General features: G+C 41.0%; 1 protein-coding gene across 6 annotated transcripts in view; it reads right to left on the bottom strand.

Annotated features, from left to right (window-relative positions):
• The window catches only part of fhod3b (formin homology 2 domain containing 3b), an 87,189-nt gene that overhangs the window by 48,665 nt on the left and 11,410 nt on the right, over positions 1 to 27,114 (bottom strand). For all 6 annotated transcript variants that reach the window (XM_069536983.1, XM_069536986.1, XM_069536984.1 and 3 more), the window contains exon 3: positions 23,308 to 23,372. In XM_069536983.1, coding sequence (XP_069393084.1) covers positions 23,308 to 23,372 — 65 coding nt within the window. The remainder of the gene's footprint in view (positions 1 to 23,307; positions 23,373 to 27,114) is intronic.

The following is a 27,114-nucleotide window of genomic DNA, read 5'->3' on the forward strand; positions in this document are numbered from 1 at the left end:
AAAAAGGATGCAGTACATGAATGTTTTGTATATTTAATGTGTGTCTGAACAATAGAAAATAAAGTTTGCTGCTGTCGATTAGGAATAAGCTTCTTTATGACCGAACTGTTCTAATTTCACCAACAAACTGATTATTGCCAGAACAAAGTCATAATGGAAGAATTTTTAGCTCTTTAAAAATTTAATATTGTTTTAGATTAGAAAAAGATTTGTTTTTTTTGCCCCACTGGGCTCGCTCACACAGAATATGATGGATTGTAAATCTTGCAACTCACCTCATTTGTCTTTCATTTTGATTAACCCGTAAAAATCAGCCCAGATTTGGGAGCCAATTCTTGAAAACAATATTTACGACTCCACACGACCCCCGCCCCCCATGCTTAGGTTTTTTTTCTGGGGGGCTCTCTGGGTTTCTGGGACTGCGTGAGACAAGACTTCAACAGCCCTGCACAATCGCACTATAACAAGTTCAGACACCTTAGCCTAACAGTCTTGTGCCAGACTTAGACCGTTTGATGTTTTCATACAACTCCACTCATCTGTAGGCTACTCAACCCCCCCACTACTTCTTCCACCCCATGTTGACCCTGTGCCAGTTTCACCAAAACCTTTCCAAGTACACCTGGTAGTGCTTACACTCAATCACGGCACAAAGCTTCTGGGAGCTGCTGCAGAGGACAGGAAGAACCTGACAGAAAGGGCGTTCTCATTAATGTGTTTCATGGTGGAGTTAGATGCATGTAAATGGGAGCACTTGACAACCTGTCATGCATCAGTGGAATGCACATCTATTATTTTTTTTATTTTATGTTGCAGAGCCCCTGTTAGAAACAATAGTTCTAAAGTAAGTCTGAGTGTGACCCACATTCAGGGGGTAGTATTATACGATGATAAACGATGAACAGGAATTATTACAGAATGAGGTTCTTGTAAAAGGTTTGCCCCACACCTGCTGACGGGTGTTGGAGGGTTAAAGCACTTTAGGTGGAGTCAGGGTAGGAAGGATTCTGTGTGTGTGTGTGTGTGGGGGGTGCATGTTCATATTCACCAGCTGCCGTATCACAGACAATGAATGGTGTTATTTCGCTGATTAAGATCAAATTTCACTGTTCAGGATTTAGAATGAGTCACATTTCAGCTTCCAGAAGCCTCTGTCAGCATGTCAGACCACTATAAGGTACGATAGATACTGGAATGAAAACAACTTTAAGATCCCAGTGTTTAATCTTTACAAATGTGTTCATGTTCTCTCGAAAAATATGCTCTTTCTGTTCTCAAGGCCGCAGAGGTGGATGTCTGGACTGGACTGAGCTTGGCTCCGGTCTGGTTCAGATAAATGTGGAACTTTGGAAATGTTGGACCAAGCCAGCTGGATTTCATAAAGGCCTCAAAGCGGCCTTTGCACTCTCTGTGAAAGCCGCAGGATGTAACCGGCGGACAACATAACTTTTATATATTCTAAATATTACATGATTAGAAAGAGGGGAGGTTAGATAAGCAGAGCAGGGTACACCACACAATTACAGACTTACAAACACAAGCTGTGTTTGGATGGAGAACAATGGCGGCCTGTGGATGAATGCTATGATTTGCATACTGTTGAAAAATGAAGAGGAAGAAAGAACACATTCTGCTCAATGACTAAAACAAACATTGAAACATTCTAATGGCATCCAGAGCGGGAAACAGACATGTTTGTGTTCTGGTAATGGCTGCACTATTTCATTTGCTCTCCTTCAAGTGGACTGTTGGTGATATGTTTGAAGATTGGGGAAGATTGGATTTTTTATGATTATTTATTCATTTATTATTGCTGTAATATTCATGTCTGGAAAGAGGGGAGTATATTATAACAATAGTTATAATACATAACTAATAGTAGCATATAAGTTGCTGCTATTAGGTATATATTATAACTGCCAACCCAAGTAAGTTGTTGGCCAGCTAATTTTAAAGTTAAATAGAACATTAAGAGGTGCCTGCTGTAGATAAAGCTATCATTTGGAAGATGGTGTTTCATGTGATGGTTTGTTGGTAGATTGCAGGTGCTTGTGTTTAAACAGTATCAGCATGTGGCATATTTTGACTTCTGAAACCAAGTCCTGATCTGCCCTTTGTTGGTTATGTTATTTACATCTGTTTATTCAACATAAAATGGTTTTGCTGATGGAACTTTGTAAAATCCTCTGTATCAGATAATGTTATTGAAAAACAGACATTTATTTGTGTCTGTATTTGATTATTTTTTCTCACAAGCACTGGAAAGGACTTAATTTGTTCCAAAGATGGCAGTTATATTGATCACCAAAGATAACAATGGGAGACACCAATGTCTGAATGAAATTTCATGTCGATCCATCCTTCAAACCTTTACTCAAAACCACAACATATATCAACCTCATGGTTACACAACAAAAGTCTTGTGATTTTTGAAGTCATTAGGATTCATCCTCTGGGCACCGTAAACATTTGTACAAAATTTCATTGCAAAGTGAACTTCATGGTGGCATAAGAGAAAAAGTCCAAAGATTGCTTGAGAACCATGACTACGAATAAAAATTAGTGGGAATCCAATCATAAATCATTGAGCCCAAAGTGGTGGCACAACAGACACTGCACCTCCTAGAGTCACACCGGTAGCATTGGTTAAAAATACATGTTTTATTGCTTTATATAAACTTAATTTTTGTGAATCGGGATGTGATTTTTTTTCTTAAATATAAAAAAATACAATTTGCAAAAATCTATTTATAGATACGACCAATATTATTGCATTGACCTAAATGTGTCACCCATATATAACAATTAACATCCCATCAGCATCTGGTACTACTCCCAAAATTCTCAGCATGTAAATAAGACAGAAAAGGTATGTTTTCCCAGTGGAGTAGCAGGTCCATGCCACTGGCTTTTCCGCTTCAAATAGTGACCTTTGACTCCCTGAAACCAGCAGCTCCTAGCAGCAGGCTGCCTCATCAAGAGCTAATTGTCTCCCTTAAGAAAATACACTATGTTAGAGGATCCACAGGGGGAAGCCCCCCCTTCTCCACCCAGTGCCACAGTAAGTAATTTGTTACCGATCATGTCAGCAAGCTCTTGCCCCCCCACAACTGTAAAGCATAGATTGATTGAACTACTCTGGCATGTCCTCCGGAGCATTTTCACCAAACGTAAAATCCAGAGTCAGATTTGCTTTTTGATTTGACACACTAGATAACCAGATAATCTAGTGCTGGCAAAATGTGCTCTGCAGTCTGCAAAGTGCAACATCATGCCAGCCAGCTGCACTCTCAGATTTAGAATCAATTTAGGTGTTAAGAATAGATGTATTTACAAAGGTCAGACTGGAGAAACTGGAGAAGGGTCAGGGGGCATTCCTCACACTGCTGGCTTTGGGTTTAGGAGATTTATTCTAGAGGGCCAACTTGCATGTGTCTCCTCTTTCCATGCAGCCTGAATGCAGGAAACAGGAATACTGCAGCCCATGGCATCTTGTTATTGAATAACCCACCATATCTCCATGGTTAATGCTCAGATAATTTGTTTTTTTCAACCCTTTTATTGTAATGTTAAGACACTTGATGCCACAAACTGTCGCCACATCTTCCCCGAAGCAATCGTTTTACATAAATATAAAGAAAACTGTCTGCCCTGCTGTCCATGTCGAAATGTGTATAATTGCCGCAGAGTGAACACTTTGTGTTTGCATTGCGGGAGAGCAAGTCTGTACTTAGCATGTTGTTTTTAGCTAGTCTTAATGTCTTCCATGTCTGGGCCCATTTGTCTCTGGGATGACTGGGCCACATCAGTGGGCAAAGAGAAGGAGAAAAGTAAAGTCTGCATGTGTGCAATCTATGTGACAGCTGCAATCCTGGTTCACAGGGCCCCTGTGGCCCACTCTATCATACCAGCCAAAAAACCTGCAACTGTAATTAGCATTTATGGTGAGATTTTTATTATAATCGCTCCGTGTTTGCGCTTTAGTCTTGTCTATGTATTTAGCAAATATATATATGATATAATTATAATAATGGAAGTCACATTTTCTGCGAAGTAGCAGAAAGTCATTTGAAAGTGGCAGTATAATATTATCTAGGGGTTAAATCTGGGCGGGGGTTTTAAACATCACTATTTGTGGATAGAAACGGTAAAAATCTCAGTGAACATAAGAGGTAATGAGATGCGTTTGGTGCCTACAGAGAAGGCTGGAAGTGCTCACAGGAGTTTGAGGTGATTCATATCAGTCTGTTTGACAGGAAGGTCAGAGCGAGTCCTCCACTGTTTATCCAAACTGCCAAGTCGAGAGCTGCTACAGGTGAATATCTGATCCCAGGAACCTTAAACTCCTCATCTGCCTGATTCTCTCTCCTCTGTTTACTGACACTGGGGGGTAAATCCGCAAAAATATAGTTGTGGCACTTTTGTAATACTTATACTGAACATTTTTTGAATTTAACACATTCTGCCTATTGTGTCTTTGTTTTGCTCACAGTTGTGGTGAACTGGAGCGTATGCACTACAGGCAGGGAAACTCTGGACGGGATAACACAAGCAGACAAACACAGCTCCAGCCACATTCACACCTGTGTGAGGTTTAGAGTTTCTCATTCATCTGACCCATATATCTGCACCCAAAGGAAACCCACACAAACACACAGACAGAACATACAAACACTGCAGAGAGAGACGATGGACAGACGTGGCTGGTATCAAACACATACGTTTTCTGGTGTAAGTCAGCAGGACCGATGCCATGTTCTCATTTTTAAGAAGTTCCAAATCACCAATCGACATCAAAACTGTATGAACGGCATCTTTATTCTAAAAGCTACAATAAAAGTATGTATATGAGGTGAGATCTAAAATTACAAAGACTATTGACATGAATGGAGTGTGTCGCCATATCGCTGTAGCAAGTGGCAAAATCTAATCAGGTGCAGTTTCCCTTGTCAGAGGCACATTCTCTTTCTGAGGGCATCTCAGAGCAAAACAAAATGCATATGAGTAAGACAACCATATGATGCTTTACAAACTAAAGCTCCATGTAATACTGTTTTTATCACTCGTATTATTATTTTACCTGCTCTACATGACCAGTTGTCACCGTATGACCGTACCTCAACACAACATTGTGAAGCAGTCTGGTGGTAAATTCATGGAAAGCACCATTTTGGGTTGGGTTCGATTAGTTTAACATTGACATATTTCTGTGAATGTGAATGCAAACCACAAAACCACAGAGCTGCCTTCCAAAAAGTCAAAAAGCCCACGTTGAGTCAATTTGTTCATCCTGTCACATTTATATGAATACCCACTACTGCAACACACCCAAAAATTAGACAATGTCAAGGGAAATATCTAAATAATCATTAAAGTACAAAGTGCTATATTTGTTTGACAAGTTTATACTAAATACCCAACAGATCAAGACATAATGACAACCTCATGTATTCTTCAGTGCATGGTTAACATAGCAAAAATGTTCGCCCCAGCAATATGTGACCACAACAGTATAACAAACAAACAATAAAATGGTTTAAAAAATTACAAAGATCATATTCATTACATCTAACTGACATGTACAAAACCACAAATAACACCAATAAACTCCCACGGAATTAAGGAAATGGACATGTGAATTCTCTTTGTGTGAAACAGTTGTTGGAAGCTGTGCTGGTTTCTTTGTAAAACAAAGTTCTTTGGCACGAAGCTGCAGACACGTTTAGAACTCAAACTGCTTGCTAGCAGTAATTTGACTGCTTTACAGTTGTTACCTCTTGACGATGATGAAGGTGATGAGTTACTTACACTTGCCTAATTCAAGCAAGTTTAAATGTTTTAAGGGAAAATTAAATCTGACTGTCAGTAGCAACGCTGGGTGTGGAGTCTGAGTTTGTGTCCCACCATCTCCCCTCTGGACACCACGGACTGTTCCAAACAGCTGGATCGGTTCATACGATACTGTGAGCCATGGGACACAATCTGATTCTGCTGACCCATATTTTTGTGTTGTTGCATTGTTTTGTGTTGCAGTGAAATGTGTCAGTTCCATCTGTTCACCTCCCCATCCGTCTATCACAAACAAACTCTACTGACAAGATTTTTAAGGGGAATTTCTCATAACTGCAGAGGTACAATTAAAGCTCGAGTTCAATGTGACATGCTTGTGATGGGCTGGCCCGGGGGAGACTGCAACGCTCCAAGGTGACGACATGTTGCACCCTGTGTGCTTGGTGTTGTCAAGGCGATGAGCTGATTCTGTTGGTACACAACACTGGAATCATCACAGGGAGAGGATGTTACCTTTGGAGTAACTAAATTACAGTCATAAAATGTAGCTACAAATGGCAGTGGTGTGCTGAATGCTAATTACTAGAGAGTCAACGAGAGGTTTGACAATCAGCAATTTCTTATGAGTGTTCAACACAACTTAACCCAGCACCAGTGAGCTGTGTACAAACTGCAATTTACATCTGTCAACAAGCCTACCTAAGTATTTTAAATGGCAATAAGAAAGAAATCACGTGTCAAATGTGTACAAGCAGCTTCAGTCAATAATGCAAATATCATTGGAGGGTTAACTTCAGCCACAAGAGGTCTCTCAATCAAAACTAACAATGTGGTGAAGGAGCGTAGGATCATGGGAGTTGTTGTCTTCACCCCCTTTGCCGATGAAATTTCTATAACATAGGTCAAGTTGTTTTTACATATTGAAAGGTGTATATATTTGCATTTCTAAACAAAAAATATCATCAGCTACACCAAAAATATATTTACAGTTGTACTCCCATTTGGACCTACTTTCTATAGGCCTAAATCCAAGGTTAGCTCACACTGACGTACAAATCTGTAACCCCAGAAAGATGGAAAAAGTAATATGGTCCGACAAGTCGTGGATCTGTAGCCACCTCATGCCAGGCATTAGGTCTGGTGTGACTTCTTCATCCTGGTGCAACCACCAAGAAATATGTGTTTCTGCAGGACCAGGTGCACTTTTGATGCATTGTTCCCCCAGTATGTTAAGAGATGGCAAAGCCCCTATACACACAGCTAGACAAATTCAAAAGTGGTTTCATGAATACCAGGGAGAATTCCTACACCTTCACGGTCAAATCTCCCCATGCACACGGCTCACTGCTTGTATTGCAGCATTGCATGGAGAATTAATGCTGTTAGAAAGACTGAAAAATGGCCCCAGTCCCTCTAAGGTAATCAATATTAGTAAGGATTTTAGTTGTCCCAACAATCCCAACGCTTCAGTGGAGAGTGAAAACACATTTCCCTGCACTTTCATATTGAATCTGCTCACAAAAAACAATCTGCACACTAAGTGAGCTGAACAAATGAGTGGAATACAATTGGCTCCACTTAAAAAAGTTGGGAATACTTTAAAGGTCCAGTGAGTAAGATTTAGGTGAAAGGGAACTATTGGCAGAAATTTAATGTAGAATAATTCTCATGATGTTTTCACTAGTTTGTTTCATCTAAATTGTATGAATTGTAGTTTTCTTTACCCCAGAAAAGGCCCTTTATATTCAAAGACTTTATATTTACATCGAGGGGACCCTCTCTACGGAGGCCGCCATGTTTTTTACAGTAGTCCTGACTGGACAAACTAAACACCTTTTGAGTTTTTATGACAACTGAAGCTACCACAGTTTCTCTCTCATGTTTAGAAGGAGAGGGTGAGGTGAGGGGTGTTCAGCTGCAACATGCAATTTCAACACTAGATACCATAAAATTCAACACACTGTACCTTTAAAGCAATCGAAGATGTGTCTATTACTGACAGACACCTGCCACATGTAGACAATATGCAAAACGGAAGACAGGTCTCAAAAATGATTTTCCCTGCTCTCCTCTGTTCCTGAGCTTTACTGAGCATGACCGAAAATTCCTCAGACATCCTGTAAAGCCATCAACCTGATTTCCCCTCATGTCACATTCAACGGGTAGAGGAATACTGTAGCATAACCCATCCAGGCAGAGAGAAAACACTGCCTCACTCACTGGCCCCCCGAACAGCAGCGTAAGCAACTTTGTGCTACACCTTGGCAAAGGTATGTGACTGGAGACAGATGCTGTGTTACATAATACTGAAAATGGCAGAAAAGTCGGAATTCTGACTCAAAAGAGAATATGAAGTACAAACTCTCAAACACATACCAGTCCTACATTACAGTGCTATATAATGTATATATGGGTGGAATGGATTGTGGACAGGAGGACATGATAAGCAACTATTTGAAGACATCACACCGTCATTTGTGTAAAGTTTTCATCTTTGCTTTTACCTAGGAAATTATGTTTTCATTTCCATTGTTGTCTTTTTGTCTGTTTGTCCTTTAACAGGATTACACAACAGAACCGATTTTATTGAAACGTGGTGGAAGGGAGGGGGTATGGGCTGAGGAAGACTCCATACAATTTTGGGGCAGATTCTTTTAATTGGGGGAATTCCAGGATTTCTTTTTCAGTTTCTAAACATTGCATCCTTAACGGAGGTCTACGCTCTCCTGAGTGACCTTCCAGTGTTTTCATTACTGTTTGTTTGTCTGTTAGCAGGATTAAGCTAATATTATGGAACCACTCTTGGCTAAGAATGAACACATTTGGCATGGATCTGGACTAACGGGCTGGGCCAGGATTTTTTCTGGTATTTACTTTTATATTTCTTTGACAGTGTGAGATGTATTTTGACATTTTCACCAATTTCCCAAAGACCAATGCAAGGATCTTGTTGAGATAAAAAAAAATCTGGCACATTTAGAAGACTCATATCTCTACGTGTGTAATTTGGTGCAGATCCAAATAAAAATCCAGAGATAGTGAAATTCGATCTTGTTTCATAAGGGGACAGTTGGGCCTTGGAGAAGTTATGCGCTCAACTGAGTGCCAATCTAGTTTATACATGGGGTTGCACACATCACCATGACCTATTGATAAAATGACTGGCTATACATAGAGCACGTTACTAAACTGATCAGCTGGAGAGAGCTGATACGGTTAAGACATGCCGTATGCATGTGAGAGGAAAGTGAGACACCAAGATTATATATGGGTTAGTTCAAGAAATAAATTAGCACCATTGCAAACATTTGTAATGACTCACCAGCTGAGCAGTAAAAACAGATGCGGGGAGTTACGCTAAATATAAACACAAGCACACGTAAAAAAAAGCTGAGATAAAAATACAGTATGTTGCATTAGACATGTGGCAGTTTTGATTAGCTTGTTAATCACCAGCTTTTCTTAAAAAGGCAAACAACAAATGACAAAGCCCTGTAGTTAATATTCAGCTCCCTCTTTCATTACTGCTCTTTATCTAACTCAGATTATCTTTAGAAGCATATCTACTCTATTATGAGCACAGCTGATGTGTTATTTTGGTCAGGAAAGCTGATCAAGTGACACAGACCGCTGGGTCTGGTGATGATAAGAGTAATAGTCACATTTAATTTCTTGCCTCTTTAAATAAGTCCTCCAGGGAAAAGGGAATCCTGCGGTGATAAAGGTGGAGTAGAAACTTTGAGGCTCTGTTCAATTTTAGTCTTACTCATCTAACTTGAGATAAGCATTTGTCATTAGTTTTTACATTTATTTATCACACACTTAATCGTAAACTTGACTCTAAACTTGTTCCCCATTTGGAGTTGGCATCTTTGGTAATCCAGTATATATCATTTTGTATCTGTTTAGAAACATAGCTGTATTACTTTACAGATGTATGTCTGAAATCAGTTTTCATGACGTGAATAGATATTTAATCTCATACATTAAGAGTAACACAATATATTATCACAGAGCTAAACAATAAGGTTAAAGTAATACCACATCAAAATATTCAGGTTTGTAGTGCCTGAGGTAAAAAGTGATACTAGACACTTGGAGAAGGGACACGGAGCGGTGTTCAGTGTATGTTGGTTTACTTCATGGTTCAGATTTGACACTAAATGATCAAAGTATCAAAGTGTCTTATAATATAAATAATGAATATCATGTATCAACAGGAAACAGAGTATCTGATGAGAAACTGTCTCTGCCTTAAAGCCTTATGAATGTTTCATTATACCAAAAACCACTGTTTGCCAAGTCAGGAAATGGCCATGCTGTTTTGATGAGACAAACATCCTTAGAAATTCAGCATTTCTGCAGGGTGCTAATTTGTCATGCACCGCCACAACATGCAGAATGTGTAGGAGGCCATCCAATCTCCTGCTGGCTCTTGGGGGTCATTATGAAGGGGGTGAAAAAAAAAATCACAGCAATATAGAAAGACAGAATGAGATGGATTCCTGCATTAAGTGGATGAGGCCCTCCTCGCTACAGGACTTGGGTTACGCTACAGTCTACTACACATATGGAGCTCTTTGTCCCACATTCCCTCAGCTTTTTCATGACAAGAAAAAAATAAAACCCCAGCCTGTGTCAGCTGAAAGCAACGTCTGATATTAGACCATGTGAATGGACAATGCAGCTCTCAATGTCAGAGAGTGCTTATCGTGTCCTACCATCTTAAACATGGCTGTGGTCTTGTGTGATTCCAAAAAATGGTCAGTAAACTTCAACACTGACCAGTGTTCATCAAGAACAGTGACACGACCACACATGTGTACAGATAGTCCTCGTGCTGCTGTGCAACTGTATACTGATTTTCAGCAGCTTATATTTCCATTCATCTTCATTCTGCTGCAGCACAATGTCTCCATCCTTCCTTACTAATAGTGAGCATGGGATGTCTAGCTGACACTGGACTCCTCGCTCCCGGGTTTCTGTGGACTCGACACTTTCCAAAGATAACATGGGCCAAAGATTTCCACTCACAGGCAGGCTGAGGCCCTGCTGAGGCAGCCTGCCTGATGGGGAACAGACCAAAAAGAGCTGGCTCAAGACAGCCCCTCAGATCCATAGCACTGTACTACGTGATATGTCTTTAAGGTCTACAGTTAGTCAATATAGATGAGAGAACCAGGAACCAACAGTTGTGGAGGAGTGCATTCCTTTAATGCACAAGAAGCAGATGTAGCGTGTTCTGCTGACTCTCAAGCATGTTATCAAATGTAAAGAAAAATAAAGATGTCATCGAATACAAAAACGTGAACAAATCAATTGCATTTCCTCATCTGACTGTAACTCTTCACTAATAGCTCCTGTTCCCCATTAGCTCCCTGTTTCATGTCGACGTGCAAATCTGTGATTTATTGTCCCTTTATTTTTATTCAGAGGTAAATTGAGAATTCCAGGAAAAGCTTGTCTCTCTGAGAGGGCCCTGGAACGCCTGCATGGCCTCGCGGTGTGCACAGTCACACACCACATGACGTCTTAGCAGGGGAACATTCTTCCATGTCTTTTTCTCTCCATCGAAAACCATCTTTCTCGATTTAGAAACGGGGGGCACGAAAAGTGGTTTAGGGCAAAAATTATTGGGCGGTAGATTAATGCAAAATAAAGCCATAAAAAACCCGACCTATGTGAAATGCCTCAGACTGACGGGATGAAAAATCACTTCTCCTATTCAGGAACTTTCCACAGGAAGAAATACATGAGACCGAATTCCACTTAATCTCCTCTTTTCCTGTGTGCCGAAGAAAAAGAAGTTTAAAAATTGTTGAAAGTTACCATTGCTGAACATTACCGATCAGAATCTCTGAGGGTAGCAGGAACTGTATCTCCAATAAAGGTAGTTTGGAAGAGAGTCGATACAAGTCATGCCTCTTTTAAAATACTTTCCTTCCAACTATGCCATACTAAACACCAAAGAGGACAGCGGAGGAGTGAAATGATGTTATTGCTTTACTATTCAGCGTTGCTTACAGCAGCTGGGATTGTCTTGTTTCCATAAATCACTCCATAGTGACAGGAGGTGGTCCTCTAGTCAGTCAGCCCACCGCCACTGGCTGACCTCGGGGGTGACAGCTTCCCTCAAGCGTCAACCCAAACAAAAAGGGGTGCAGCCAGCTCCCATAGCAGAAGCTATAGAGGTCAAGGAAGGCCTGCGCCAAACCAGACCTTTCATCCTATAGCATTTACAGCATCAGCATCCTCGAACACTGGCATCAAAGACCGAGACGGAGTGTATGTGAGGGTGAGAGAGACAGACAGAAAGAGGGAGAGAGAGCAAGCCAGCTAGCATTGACCTCGATGACCTGTAATATGTGCGCAGGGGTGTGGGATAATCCTGGAGAGCTGGGGGGGGGGGGTCCTCCAGGTGGCCCAGAAGGATAGACAGGGTTAACCCCAGTCGACCCTGGCTCTCCGCTGTCAGAAGTAGATCTACCCTTAGCCTGTCAAGGAAACTAGAACAATGTTGCATGTCCATCATAATGAAGGCTCCTGACCAGAGCCTGTTGTGTGTATTTTGTCTATGCAAACATGCATCATCATAGACTTTGGTATGAAACTAAACTGCCTTGCATCAAGAATACAGCCTGTCTGGTTCATCGGTCAACAAAATCTGCCAGTCACAGACAAATCGGTATCAGTGTTTATAGAGTTTATAGTTAAACTGTAAGATTTCAAGCCTCAATTACATTTCTTTGTCATAAAGTAGACCTCTTAGGAATCATTGCCAAATTGTTTTAACACACATGTATTGGCCGATATATTGGTATCAGAGACGTTTTAACCCCTCATATCAGTATCGTCATAGCTTGAGCTCTAACCAGAACCCTCTAATCCTAACTGTGTTTGAATTACACCGACTTCTACACATTGTCATGGTATTAAATGTCATTATATCAACTTGTCATCATGCCGGAACATTTTGTTTCAATGTAGCTCCTATTAGTCTACGCCAGGTTTGAAATAGAAGTTGTATTTGTTCCAGTAAAGTGAAACAATAGCATCTCTTTCTCAGACAAGCCTCAGCAGAAGCACACGTCTGCCGTGGCAGGCTGAGTTTAAACACTTCCTCTAAATGCTGAGACACAAATGTCTCAGATGGCAGCACATGGCAGGGATGGGGGGGGGGGGTCTCCTTACAGTAATTTTAGGTAGTCTGGGTGCAAGTGACTGTTGGTAGATGAAGAGCACATGGCACAGGCCTGACTTAACCGATCAGTGTGAAGCGCATTACTGAGACCATGTAAATACATTGTTGTGTTCAGGCATCAGGGTGACAAGTAACTGCATTCTAATTCTTTTTTTGTATTAATTATATCCTCTCTCAAAAAAATGAATCACCAAATTCAGCACCGTTAATCATCCACTGCACCTGAGCAAAAGCAATTCATTTCCAGGGTCAAAGCTTCACCTAGCGGGCTCTTTTTATTCCAAGAGAAGAAAACAGCTAGGAACAGAGGAAATCATTCTCTTTGACTCCATGACTCTATTCCAGCACAGTCGTGTCTGTTGCCTGCCACAATGGGCTGTGCTCAGCTGCAGGAGTGGAAAGTTAGGAAGGAGTCTGCAGCTAAAATGTGGTTCACGATGACACAACATGGAACAAAATGTGCACTTATTGCATTCTTTGCATTAAGTGCCCAAATGAAAATACTTGCCATCTTTGCCATATAAGGTTACCAGTGGTCAACGGCATAACGTATGTGCATGGATTAAACTCCCTGCCTATCTTGAAACAAAAATGGACCTATAGACTGCAAATAATTTTTGCATGAGAATGTTGCACTTTATTGAGCTTTTATTCATCAAGAAGCATTATTGCCTCATGTTCCCTTTTTAAACTTTAAACTTTATGCACGTCTTAAATCTTGTTGCTTGCTCATGTTTTTATTACTTTTATAAAACTTTGTATAATATTTGTTGGCACTGTGTTAGAAAGCTGTTAATTGGGACAGTTGATTGTGGTGATGTTTCTTCTCATCCACTAACAAGAGTGATAAGGGTTCGATTCCTCGCACCTTTAGTCTGCAGTGTCTGATGTTACCTTGGTCAAGATACTGAACCCCAAATGGCTCCTGAGGGCTGTGTCTAAAATGTATGAACTGTATGCGACTGTAAAGTACTTTGAAGGGTCCATAAAACTAGAATGGCACATATATATAAAGACATATAATGTCTATTACCATTTACTTACTAACCACCTTTGGGGAAAAAAATAAAATAAAGATAGTAAGCTTATAATGCCTCCACTTGTATTTCAAAGATGTGTGTATATCGTCCGCCCCCTGCATTGTCTGGAAACAGCAAGTTCTGAATGAAACCCAGCCTCTCTTAGCTTTGTGTTGAACCTCACTTATACAAAAGGCCTTCATCACAGAACAAGCTGAGAACAAGAGGCGAGATCAGCCGCTGATGTCACTGGATTCTGAGGTTCAGACACTGAAGAGAGAGATTCAAACATTTTTCACATTTCCAAACACAGAGATTAAAGGCTTATGTACAGGCTTTTATCTTATAAACAAGAGGTCTAAGCAAAACATTTTAGAGTTTTGTGTGTTCAATGATCCTTAAGTGACCACCGAGAAAACCACCGCACAACATATATGAATAGATCTGAATGGATCACAACAACGTCTGACATATTCACTGAAAGATGAGACTTAACTTTACACAGCTTTAACCACAACAATGATGCAAACATGGCTCGCTTTCCTCACAGCTTTGGGAAACATCACTTATGGTTTATACCAGTGGAGATTTTCACTCCTCTTTATAACCTAGACTAAGCAAAAACAGACATTGTTTCTTTTGCTGTCACCACGGAGAAACATTGGGTAAGATGTTTGTTCAAACATAATTAGAAAGGAATTTATTTTTACCCACGAAATTTGAGAAATCATTAATTTAAGAACATTCTTCTCACAAAAATTCTCACAGTTCCATCAGTGCCATTAACTACAGCCTGACCATGCAGATTTTGGTGGCCAATTTAATCAAACCCTTATGGCAAAGTAATATAACTGAGGCTAGATATTTTATATTTATATAAACTTTACAATAAATAATTAAAAAATAAATCAAATAAAACCAAAAATACAGAGCTTGAATTAGGAAAATGAACTACATTTGTAGGTAAATTGGAAAAATGAAGCAGGTCTTTACTGCATTGTATATTCTGTAAAATAAAAGCTATATTGGTTTGGCTCTATTATGCACACGTACATGTGCTCATCTGCTCTGCATTAGCATTCTGCGTTGAGACATTTACCAACACGTGTGACACACGTTTCAGGTAGACACACTGAATCCTCTTGTAACCTGCAGTTCAGATGGAGCCATCCCACTGCCCAACATGCCTGAACCGATTAATGAGGCTCTTCGGCTGAAATGCATACAAGGCACTGGGGCCTCTTCTCTCTTTTCTCTATCTATGGCTCTTTTCTTCTGCTTTAAAGAACGTAACAAAGGTTGTCCAATCTTCTCCTGTTAAGGCCACTCTGAGTGGTCCCCCTGAGAGCCATGGGTGGCCTGGAAGAGATTCTCCTGGTGCTTGAGTTCTTTATTTCAGCTGGGCTCTTCAGTCACCCAACAACGCCTGGAATGGTGTTAAGGGGATCAAGTATTTCAGCTTCGGTTGTGGGCTAAATCTAAAGCAAAGTGAGAGCACTGCCGTAACGTCTTTCATTTGTATTGCTTTTATTTACTTTGTGTTTTACATGCTTGACAAAATCTCCTGAATCTCTCCTTCACCTCATTGTTTGGTATACACTGAATAGAAAATGACTTGTTGTGAGGTTTATGGTGAAAGGAATATTATGTTTCATTAAAGGCTCTGCAAGATAAATATTACTTATCCCACTTCTGGCCTGTGTTTGAGCTTACATCAGCTCTAAAAATAACAAGTGTAGTTGTTCCTTGGCCTTGAACATGTTTGAAGCTGATAAGAAGAAACAGATACCTGTTGGTCTTGCTAATATTAACAATAGATCACAGTATTGTCTACAATATCCATAATAACCCCACAGCTGTGGATCACGTCTCCCCTCCGGGTACACTGTTGTGAACCAGAACTCGAGTGGACGGCTCTCAAAGCATTAACACGTCACCACAAAACGCCACATACTTTCTACCTTTGCCAAATGGCTCATGATGAATATGCCTTGAGTTTCTGTTGGTTCGCAGCCAGTTACCACAATGCAATATGAAACATGGTACGCCACAGGTGTTCCAGAGCTACAGCACCATAAGGAGTCATAGAGAGATTTTAAAAAGACAGTATTAATTTGTCTTATGCAGTGAAATGAAAACGCTACTGTTTACCTGATAAAATAGAGACATAAAATCTGAAAGGCTCTTCTGTTTGCAAAATTACATGAGCCCGGGGCATGAAAAGATGACAAGCCAGAGGGATGCAGAGAGATGCAAAGGCAAACTAAAGTGGAAGGCACAAGGAAACCACTGTGAGTCCTTTATTTAGGACAAAAGCAAAAAAAATAAATAACGAGACATAGCAGTGCTTCCCAGAGAACCCATACAATCTATGTGCATGTGCATGCGCACAAATGTCGCTCTCCTGCGCTACAGATTCCGATGACAGGTAAAGAGTGGAAGACAACTTCTCATGTATTTTTAGCTGTGCATGATGAGAGACTGTTCAAATTCTCCACCATGATTGTGTCAGGCTCTTCAATACCAAAACAATGTCTCTCCACACGTTTGAGATCAAGTTCTTTTACTGTGCAAAAGGGACTGTCACTTCCCTCGAAACTTAAACCTAATGAGGTCATCAATCTTTATTTTTCCAGCCGACGTCAGCTTAAAGACTAAATCAATCACTGCACATGAATGTGACAAAAATCCAATAAATCCTCCTTCAAAGCAAAACAGCCATCGTAAATGATTCAAAGCTAGCCAGCTGTGGCAACAGTATTTGATCCAAGGTGAGAGAAGGAATAACAACACTGCTTCATAGCACGTTGGATGAGTGACAGTTAATGTAACGGCAAACGGAGAAAACGAGAAGTGTTTTGGTTCTCGTGAGCATTGCTCATATTCTCCTGATGGATGCAGAGAGAGGGAAATAGATGTTTCCTAACAAAGACATGGACATCAAAGCTGAAGTGAAGAAAAGGAGCCAGCGTGACATGTGAGAGGATGTGAGGAGGAATTCCATGGCACACTAGGATTTGCTGCAGGCCAGTGGGGTACTGAGTTAGAGGTCAGTCTTTTTTTCAAGTTAATACTGGTACTCAACGTCTTCCTGCCCATATACTGTAGTATAACACTATACATATGACACTGGTCTAACCCCCACTAAAAACTGGACTATGACAGAGGTGATGAATTAAGCAATTTCTGAAACTCTGCAAAAAGTTCACACACAGGTGGCACATGTCAACTTAGAGAAAAATCCTTAAGGCATAAAAAGACACTGACCAAAGAAACCGAAATCCTCTCCCAAAGGTGGAACACCTTGTGGTGGAAGTGACCCTATGATTGAGGATATTATGACCTTTTTCAACTATACTGTGCTGTTAGAATTAATAAAGAAAAAAAAAAGAGAACAGATTATTTACTTTCATTGAATTCAAATCAGTCAGTATTGTTCAAAATCATTCAGAAAAATGCAACTACTCCATGTGTGTATTTTCTTCCCATCTGCTCTTCCTCATCCCCCCCCCCCCTCCATCAAGGACACAGCACGAGGGCAAACGCCCACGGTGACAGAGGCACCTCAAACCTCAGTTCTAAACCATCACAGACCCCTGTGTAAATATACAATAAACAACACACTGCAGACATCAAATAAATGTTAGTTTGAGCGAAAGCAAACACGGATTCCTTCCAAATCTTCTTCCCTGCGAGCAGTCAGCTGTTTAAAGTCTGTGGCTACTTGGGTTACACACCTGTCCACTTCAACAAGAGCCTGCTGCAGTCTCACAGCAGTGGTAAACCCCAGAGCGGCTCTGGTTCACATAGAATCCACTTTTAGCAGCCCAACTCATATGTCACCATGTGCCACCTTGAAAAGCTATATTTTCTTATGAGCTGACTATAAAGTGTACGTTATTCCAATTTTGAACCAATCATCAAATTTTCTAACAGGGGCTTTTTTCTCTGACACTATAAAAAGAGACAGAGGATCATTATTTACAGCCATGAAACTCAATAATGTGGCTATAGAATCCCTAGTTGTCTAGAAGAAAACAGTTTCATCCCCTGGTCCGGCTGCACGCTCACCCTTCTCCCTCCGTCTTATAAACATGCCGAGGAAAAAAATACTCCCCTCTTGGGTGAAAACGGAGATAGCTCTCTTCTTTTTGGACGGGTTCAGGAGAAGTGCTGAGGGGCTCCACAACTGGAACCAGATGGCTACTTAATATGTGCATGCCTTTGCATGAGTGTGTGCATGTGAGCGTGTGAGTGTGCTCACACAAATTAATGTTAGTTGTCTACAGCCTCATGCGGTATGTGAAACAAATCTACAAAAGTGCAAACAATTAGCTGTAATTCTGCCAAACGATGGAAAATGCTGTGTTTTAGTTGTTGAGAGGATACGAGAACAAAATGAGGGGAAACATCATCCTGTTCTGTTGCACATAAATGAAGCATTAACCTAAGCTATGCTGATAATATCTCTCTGCATGGGGTTGTTGGGCTCATACCCAAACATTAAGTACATAAGAGCAAGCCAAAGTGTGAGGTGAGTGATACCATCAAACTGTTCCCTGATCCACTTTTGCTATCAGATGTTTTGCTGCCTCAGATTTCTCCTATTTGGCACAGTGTTGTTTAGTTTGGCCTCCAGGGGTGAGTCTAAGTCCCTGATCCCATTTTGGAGTGTCTTTGAGGGGAGTCGAGGAGACGAGAGCAGAGGTCATTTGTTCTTCCAGCGTGTCTCACAGGTGCCACGTGATGTGCATGTTTTTATTATTCCGCACTTGCTTGGCACTCTCTGGTCACAGAAGCACGACTGGATTTGATCTGAATGCTTCAATATGACTCTAAAGTGTAGTGGAATTCTGAGGATCCTCAGTATGCAGATATAACCCTGATATAAATGTCACATAAATGTATATTTTCCCTGAATTCATTTTAGCTCATGCAAAGATTTGGATAAGACCCATAACTTTGGCTATAATCACCTCACTTGGCACTTTTAAAATTGATAGCAGACATTTCTAGTTCATCTATTTAATAGGTAACTACTGGAATTATTTTTTCGTGTGCTTACAAAAGTGCACATGTCTTAGCAGAGATTTGGCAGAGTGTGTGGAAAAGACACTGTGGTTGGGAGCACCGCAACCCACAGGTGATGTTATCACCTTAAATCAACGTGCTGACATCCCACACAGATGCATATACATAATAATGCATAGATTAGATCAGCAAGCAGTGAAAAGCCCACACTTGTGACAAGAGTATTTGAATGCAGCCATGCAGTTTACTGCCAGGAACATATTCCAACACAGTTCGCAGAGGGAGGGAGAATTTACTGCTCAGCATCTTCCATTTGAACAACCACAGAGTTTTCTGTTGTCACCATGAGGATCAAAACTATCAATTTGTCAAAAAATTATGGCGCAAAGGAGAAACACAGTTCAACAGTGGCCACAATCATGAATCAAGCTCTGAGCCTGGATTATAAGAGGTTGTAAAAGACAAGGTAGATAATCCACTTAGAATGTTTCACCTCGGATTATGGCTGTCACCCCTCAGCCAGGATCAATGTGTGGACAGATGAACCTTCTGATTAATGGGGAATACAATCGAAACATAACTTTCAAAAGTGCGATTTATACATTTGTGAATAAGAACTTCTAAACAGAAAATAAAAAAACAATCTGTCTATTCTGGCGTGATTTAAATAACAAGGACAATGTCAAGAGGATTTTCAGGAGATCAAGGAGAATTTGCAATAGATAGATTTGCTACATCAGATGTTTGTCCAACATAAATGCCATTAATTCTCAGAGGAGCAGCTTCTGACTGTACTTCTGTACGACCTCTACAAAATCCTGCTTGGATGCGTCACTTTGCAGGAGCTGCTGATAATTACATGTGACATTTGTTAATTCTTAACTTGGTGTCCCCATTTAAACATTCTGCAGCCCACACTGTCGCCTCTCTCCCCGTCTTCAAACTCCGCACACCACCACCTCACGCAACTCGTGCAACCTCAGACACTAAATGGCACATATAAAGAGGACCTACTGTACTTGTAGACAACACCAAAATGAGCACGGAGCTGCTTTAATCAGGCCCTCGCTACCGCATCTACTCCACCGACAACAATAACAGCCCGACAAAGTAAACAGGCTGTGGCCGAAGCTGACACGCATGCAGGGACAAGTTGAGTTTATTTTCTACATCCCAGGATGTTGTGCCGGTCAGACAAACACAAATCAAGTTATCTTGAGACAAAATAAATCCCATTTTCTTTTTTTGTCCCTAAAGGATGCATGCACATTGGATCATGTAACACTGTATAACATGCAATATCCACCGGGCATCATGTTACAGTACATGTTTCCTCACATCTCTCATCTGGGAGCAGTGATTTTGCCCTTTGAGCTCCAAGAGGGTTCATATAGGAAGACAAAATTAGGGCTTCATTTAGGTTTGGGTTAGTGATAATAAAACAGGTCAAGGTAATGAGGCTGCACTGTGCAGAACACCCATGTATAAACCTTTGTGTGGTACCTGACAGACTCTTTTAGTAGACAGAAAACCTGGACTGCTTCACTGTGTGATTACAACAAATCACTGTGCCAGAGGTGGATCGGTAAAAAGCAGTTTAATGAACCATTAGTTCTTGTGGGTGAGCATTTCGATTCCTCCTGTGACTCTGCAGCAAAGGTTTCTGCCTTGGCCACGCAGAGCCATATGTGTGTGAGAGCTAATGACTGTGATTAGACAAGCCTGGATTAGGTCTCGCTGTGGTTCGTGACACATGTACACTGTTGCACAGACGCACACATACACACGCAGAAAAACTGAAGGCTGTCCGTGTGATGTGTTAATTTGAAGAAAACCTCTAAAACCAGAAGACCTAAACAAAGTTATGTTGCTGCTCTATTAAAAGCTGAAACACACACACAATGGATTTTCCATAAATTAGAGATAAATGACAAAGATTACTGTAACCAACTCATCACTCGTAATCATGGAGGGAACCTCTGGGATGAATAAAATCTTAACAACATGGGTGTGCTCACTCAGTATCTAACCTCAAGGGAGGATAAATTCAAAATGGGATATGTTAGTAAACTCTTAACAGCTTGTGTCCAAACAGCATGTTTTACTCTGTTTCCATAATTATCCCTATTATTTTGAGCTTGCCTGACTTAAACAAAAGGAGCATTAAAAAAAAGATCTCCAGAGATTTGGAAAATCATGGTGTCAAAGCCAATCTGATTCCTCTGTACATTGTGTACTGGCTCTTCTTCAAACACATATTGTAAGTGTGGCTTTTTTTTCATTGCATGACATCTCTCATCACAGAGAGACAAAAGAGTATTGCAAGAAGGGGGCTTCTCTTTGGGGAGACTTTGGCCTCCATGAACTGACAGCAGGGAAATGCTCAATCCCTTAATACACAGCAAGTGCGAGCCTAAAGAAAACCATGCCATTTGTCTTTGGAAGACTAAAGAATTATCTCCTTGTGCAGAGCAGGAAAATCACCCAGTAATTCTGCACACATGGGGCTGCGAGGTAAGCCCTCAAGTCAGATACAATTAGGCTCAAATGTCTAGAGAAGTTACAGTAACAGTGACCACCTCACTCGGAGGAAATAAATCAGCTGGCCACACGGGCAAGTCGCTGAGGGAGACTAAGGGCGACAGGTGGCTGTCAACTTAGAGAAAGAGAGGGTCATCATCCACTTAGAGAAGAGCAGCAGGTCTGTCTGCCACTCCCCAGGCTCCGCTAAGCTGAGCCAAGCACCAGCAGGAGAAGAGAATAAGGTAAAGTCAGTTCAGAGCAGAGTGTGGTCAATGTTCATACAAACATTCCCAGGTACAGCCATGCTCAGGATGTGACTTGCTAAATCAGACATGGGGATGTCTTTTTCTCTGTTCAGTGTTATAAAATCAGGGAGCATCACATAGCGATATAATATACTCAAATGACACTCAGTAGAGTGCATACCAAACAGTCCCCTTATGAAACCATATGTAAATCCACTAGATCCAGATTTTTATCACAAAATTATAAATATCAGTCCCCTAAATGTGCGTTTTTTCCCATCAAGATCATTGAATTATTTTCTGAGAAATCAAACGGAAATGTTGAAAAACGCCTTAACTAACAATGTTAAAGAAAGTGAAAATAAAAACTCCTTAATCCTCCCCCTGATCCTGATCCATGCCACATCCTTCCACCAAGGTTTGTGGAGATTCGTTAAGTTTTAGTGTAACCTTGCATAGAAAAAAAAACACAGACAAAAGGACAGAGGAGAAAACATAACCTCCTTGGCAGAGGTAACAAAAGGTACTTAGCAACGAATGGAAAAAAAAACTGCCGATACGTGGTAGCTTAATGTATCAGTTACATAATTACAGTGGCAAGAGCATTAGGAAGAAATCCTGCACAACCAACAAGTAAAACTAGACCTCATCAAGTTCTGTCTTTGTAATTCCTTGTGCATCTCACCAATAGTCTCAGAGCACCAATTACTTTTTAAACCATTCCATTACATGTCTTGCATCAGTAGGTTGAATAATAATCAGGGACGACTTTCGAAGATAGTTCTCAGATCATAGTGACTTGACTGAAAAATGTCTGGGCTTTTAGTCGACTTCTACGAGTACAAAAAAAGAGCCCAAATTTAAAATCGAACTATTTACAACCTAATAGCTTTTCCAGGCATCAGGTTATTTTTGCGCTTGAAGGCTGCAGAGGAGGCACTGTGTGTCTTTGTGTGAGAATGTGGGCTTCTCTACATTCTCCTGCTGTCAACCACAGTAGCCTTTCCTAAATTTCCCTTTAAGTCTCTGGCGAGTTACTTTACTAGGGCTGATGTGCATTTCTTAGATCACAATGATTAACACATATTTAGCCTGAAACAGGAAGATTTGACACACAGACTACATACATGCATGTTTAATATGTTTTCACTCAGCTCTTTGTGCCAGTTCCCCTCACATTATTCAAAGACACCAGGGGGCTCAATAAAACAAAGTGACAGACACAGTACCCCATAAAATGTTTTCAGTCTCTGCTGGGTGCCAGTGCTGTCGTTTCACCGTGTTGTTGAAATGATGTTCATTTGCACTCAAATTTAGATTCTAGGCAATTTCCCAAAACTGCCACTGTGTAAGTATAACAAGGACCTTAATAAAATAATCCACAGGTATTAGAGGTAATTAAAGCCCCAAACCTCACTGGTGATATAGGAAGAATAATTGACCATAAGCGAGACGTTACAAACAGACAGTTTAGATTATGGTGCAGTTTATTACTCACCGATGCAGGCGTGAACTCTGACTGATAACTGAGTTCGGAGAATAATGCTGTGTTTCTTCCCTCTCCTGTGAAGAACAAAAAGACAAATGGAGAAAAGACAAATGTTAGTGTGTGTGGACATTTGGACTACTGTGATTGTTTCAATCTGTGTGTGTGTGTGTGTGCGCATACATGCTGTGTGTGCACTGGGGTTAGGGGTGCACACACAGATTGTATAGAGATAAGGAAAGAGAATCTAAGGCAGCCATCAATATGCCAGCAGCAGACAAGTGCTGACAAGAACATTAAACTGAATGGCTACTGTGCAGAGGTGCAAAATTATCTTCAGCCTGAATCCTTGCTCTCCAAATAATACCATTTACCAGACCCATCAATATTTGCAGTGTGAACAGGGAACGGGTCATGGAACAGATCAGGGGAAAGGTTTCCATAGGTGCAAAAGAAGAATGGGAGCAAGTCAGAGGTCAACTCCGCCCCCTGTGTTAATGGAGATATGCCAAGACCCTATCACCATCCTGTCAACTGCTTACAATGTCTGAATGACAATCCCAAACAAAGATGGCAACAATGCGTCTCCATTCTATTCATTCGGGGACGTTAATGTGAGAGCAGTGTAGTTTGTAGTCATACAACGCAACATTTGCCAACTGAGAAGGCCAGTGTCTGCTGTGTGTGAAATCTGAAATCAGTGAAATGTGAGGTTTTAATGGATTAAGAAAAACGTGTCAACAAATCTCACGAAAAGACCAACAATACATGAGTGGGTATTTAAAAAAGTGGGAAAGTGTATATGGAACTGACACAAAATTAACTACACTACTCATGTTCAAGGTGAAGAATGGGTGAGGTTCTCTAAAGAATATCTAATTGTTGTTCATCAATTTCTGCCTGTGCATCCAAAATGTAAAAACGTTAGGGATTAATAATGACCCTGTAGTTTTTTGTCATCTAAATGCATTTGACAGAGAAATCACATTCCAATCAAGTGTTTTGAATATTTTCACGTTGTGTCTGCCCTTTTGTTTACGACAGGAATCGCAGATTGTGCCTTCAACCACCTGACTGGCTAAAGAAGCACACAAACAAACCCAGTAGACACAACTTGGAACAAGCTCACAGCAGGTAGAGTTGCGCAACACCCCCCTCTTCTAATTCAGCTCCCTGACAAATGGGCCTTTATGCTTCCTGCACAAAGGCAGTGCGACGGTTCAGACTGGTGCAGCGCCGCAGCAGACTGTCACTGTCAGTCACAATCAGGCCGCAGAGGGTCTGACAGAGAGAGGAAATTGGCACAGAAGGCAGATTATGCCACTGTCTCGCCATCAACAAGCAGCAACACTGTATGACAGCCCCACACATCCAGACAGACAGACACACTGACATCTCTCCTGTCCTGACCAGTCAGCCGGAAACTGTGCTGACATACACACACAAGTAGATAACATGGCTGCGGAAGTCTGCATATGCTCACTTCTTATCAAATGTAATATCCAGAAACAAGCAGAGGTGACGCGGGAGCAACATCTGTCAACATGGACTTTCGCTGGTGAGATGAGACGGCGAACAGGAACTTAATCCTCTGTGATGCTGTTTTGTCACGAACGTCTGCTTTCTCTCCGCCTCGCTGTAACAGTATCCCTGTGCTTAACCAAGACCTGAGGCAACGCAGGCCAACATGCTCATTATCAAATTAAACAAACGTGCCTGGAATATAAGTAAGGTTTTCAGGACCCCCCCGCACCTTCAACAATTAAACATGAAAATTCGACACTCCTACATGCAGGGACGTTACAGAAATAATCAGACTGTAAAAAAATGTGGGCCATATAACAAATTGGCTACATGTTGGGATATAATACCTGCTGAATCCCTGGGTCTATGTTCTTCAGAGCCAGAGTTTTTGGGTTTCTTCCAGCTGTGGTACCGTATAATTAACTTAAGCCAAGCTCATATTAAACCTGATTCATCAAGAGGAACATCAGGCTTCGGATTTTCCCCAGTTGCTACCATTTGAATAACCATGACTATTTTTAATAATGAAATGAATAAACTTGACGGTTACCCAAAACACATTACCTCTTACTTACGTCTTACTTCCTGACCATAAGCCAAGGCAACTGGTCAAAATTAGGTTGCTTTATAGGATATTGAATGAAAACATATGGCCATTTTCATTCTAACTGTAAATGATGAGAAAGAGTGAGACAATAAACCATTTCTAAATAGCATGAAGCAGATATTTATCGCCATCAGTTTGCCCGTCAAACCTTACAAACTGAACATGCCAATTATTTACCCTGTGCTATTCAGCTGTGCAGCGCCCTCATAAAGATCTGTCTCTGTCTTAATACCCAGAGCAGCAGCAACTGGACCAGTGGACTCCTGCCAGCTCCATCCTCTCTGACTTTATCTAAGGCAGCATTACTGGCTCTGTTTATAAAACAACACAAAATGTGTACCCACAGAAAGTGAACACACATAGTTGGGATACAGTAAAAGCCAGTATTTCCCCTTGAAGGCCAATTAATGCCAGACAAGAAGGCCCCACAGAAGGTCTGCTGACTCAGCACTTCTCTGTGACCCCCCGTGCCCTGCAGGGAGTTCTGCATCAGTGTGTAGGGAAAGGACGTTCAGTGCCTGAGTGAGCCTAGTGGGGTAAAGGGGCTGGAGAACGATGCGAGTACTATCTACAGGGTTAATTTCCCTCTGAGGGGCTTCACTAACCATTGACCAGGTCTCAAACTCAAACGTCTATATACACACACACAGACACACACACACACACACACACGCACACACACACACACACACACACACACTTACACACGGAACAATCACCAAGCTGTTCTATTCTGTTAATAATACCCTTAAACTGCTCTGTGCAAACACAAAGAGGACAACTGGTGTTTTATTTCCCTCCTTGAAGTTTAAGCTGCTCTGTGTTGGACAATTTCTCTGGTTCTTTTCAAATGCGCTTCTTCTTCTCAAATGAGAATCTCATGTGCTGTGGAAGTCTATGACACATTGTCCAAGTGGGTCGGAAAAAAATTAAAATAATGAAAGAGGAGCTGTCCTGCGAAAGAAGAAAGGATGAGACGAGAAACTCTGAATAGTTGAGGCCAGCAGAGCAAGAACAGTTGGATTTTAATATGCTTGACTTCTGACTTGTTGTAGCACACATCAAGAGCATGCACTAAAACCAAGAAGGGCATATCCAGATCATTAATGTGGGAGTACAGATGTTGTGTCAAACAGGACAATGAAATATCAAAACGCGTTTTCTCTGCTGTGGATTTCACACGCTAAATCCACTTTCTAAACAACAGTCTTCTAAAGACAAGCAAGTCCTTGATGCCTTACTTTACTAATCATCTGCAAATCACTGTCACATAATGAGTAAAAACAACATCACGCCCCACACATTAAGTCCACACATGAAGTCAATACAACATTCTTTCTCCAACTTCAGACCCAAATTCCCATGAAATGCTCCAGCAGGCTCCTGCTCTTCAATCCATGTAATCCACACAAATATTCAAGGGTTATAAATGTCTGTAAGCACATGCCGGGACATTTGATCTTAACTATGTCCCCCATACTCCACCTCAGCTCAGGGCCACGAATGCAGGAAATTGTGTGTATGGGGTCAATCAATCCATCACAGCTAAGAACTTGAATGACACACCAACTACGTAAAACTGTGCAGATATGTCCAAGCACATGTTTGGGCTGTGTGGTCAGTTTATCACTTAAAGTGAGACTATATCAGAGATGGGACAGGGGATTTATTAGTCACAATCTCCTATA

This window comes from Paralichthys olivaceus, chromosome 13 (assembly GCF_024713975.1).
Source record: "Paralichthys olivaceus isolate ysfri-2021 chromosome 13, ASM2471397v2, whole genome shotgun sequence".
Classification (NCBI taxonomy): Eukaryota; Metazoa; Chordata; class Actinopteri; order Pleuronectiformes; family Paralichthyidae; genus Paralichthys; species Paralichthys olivaceus.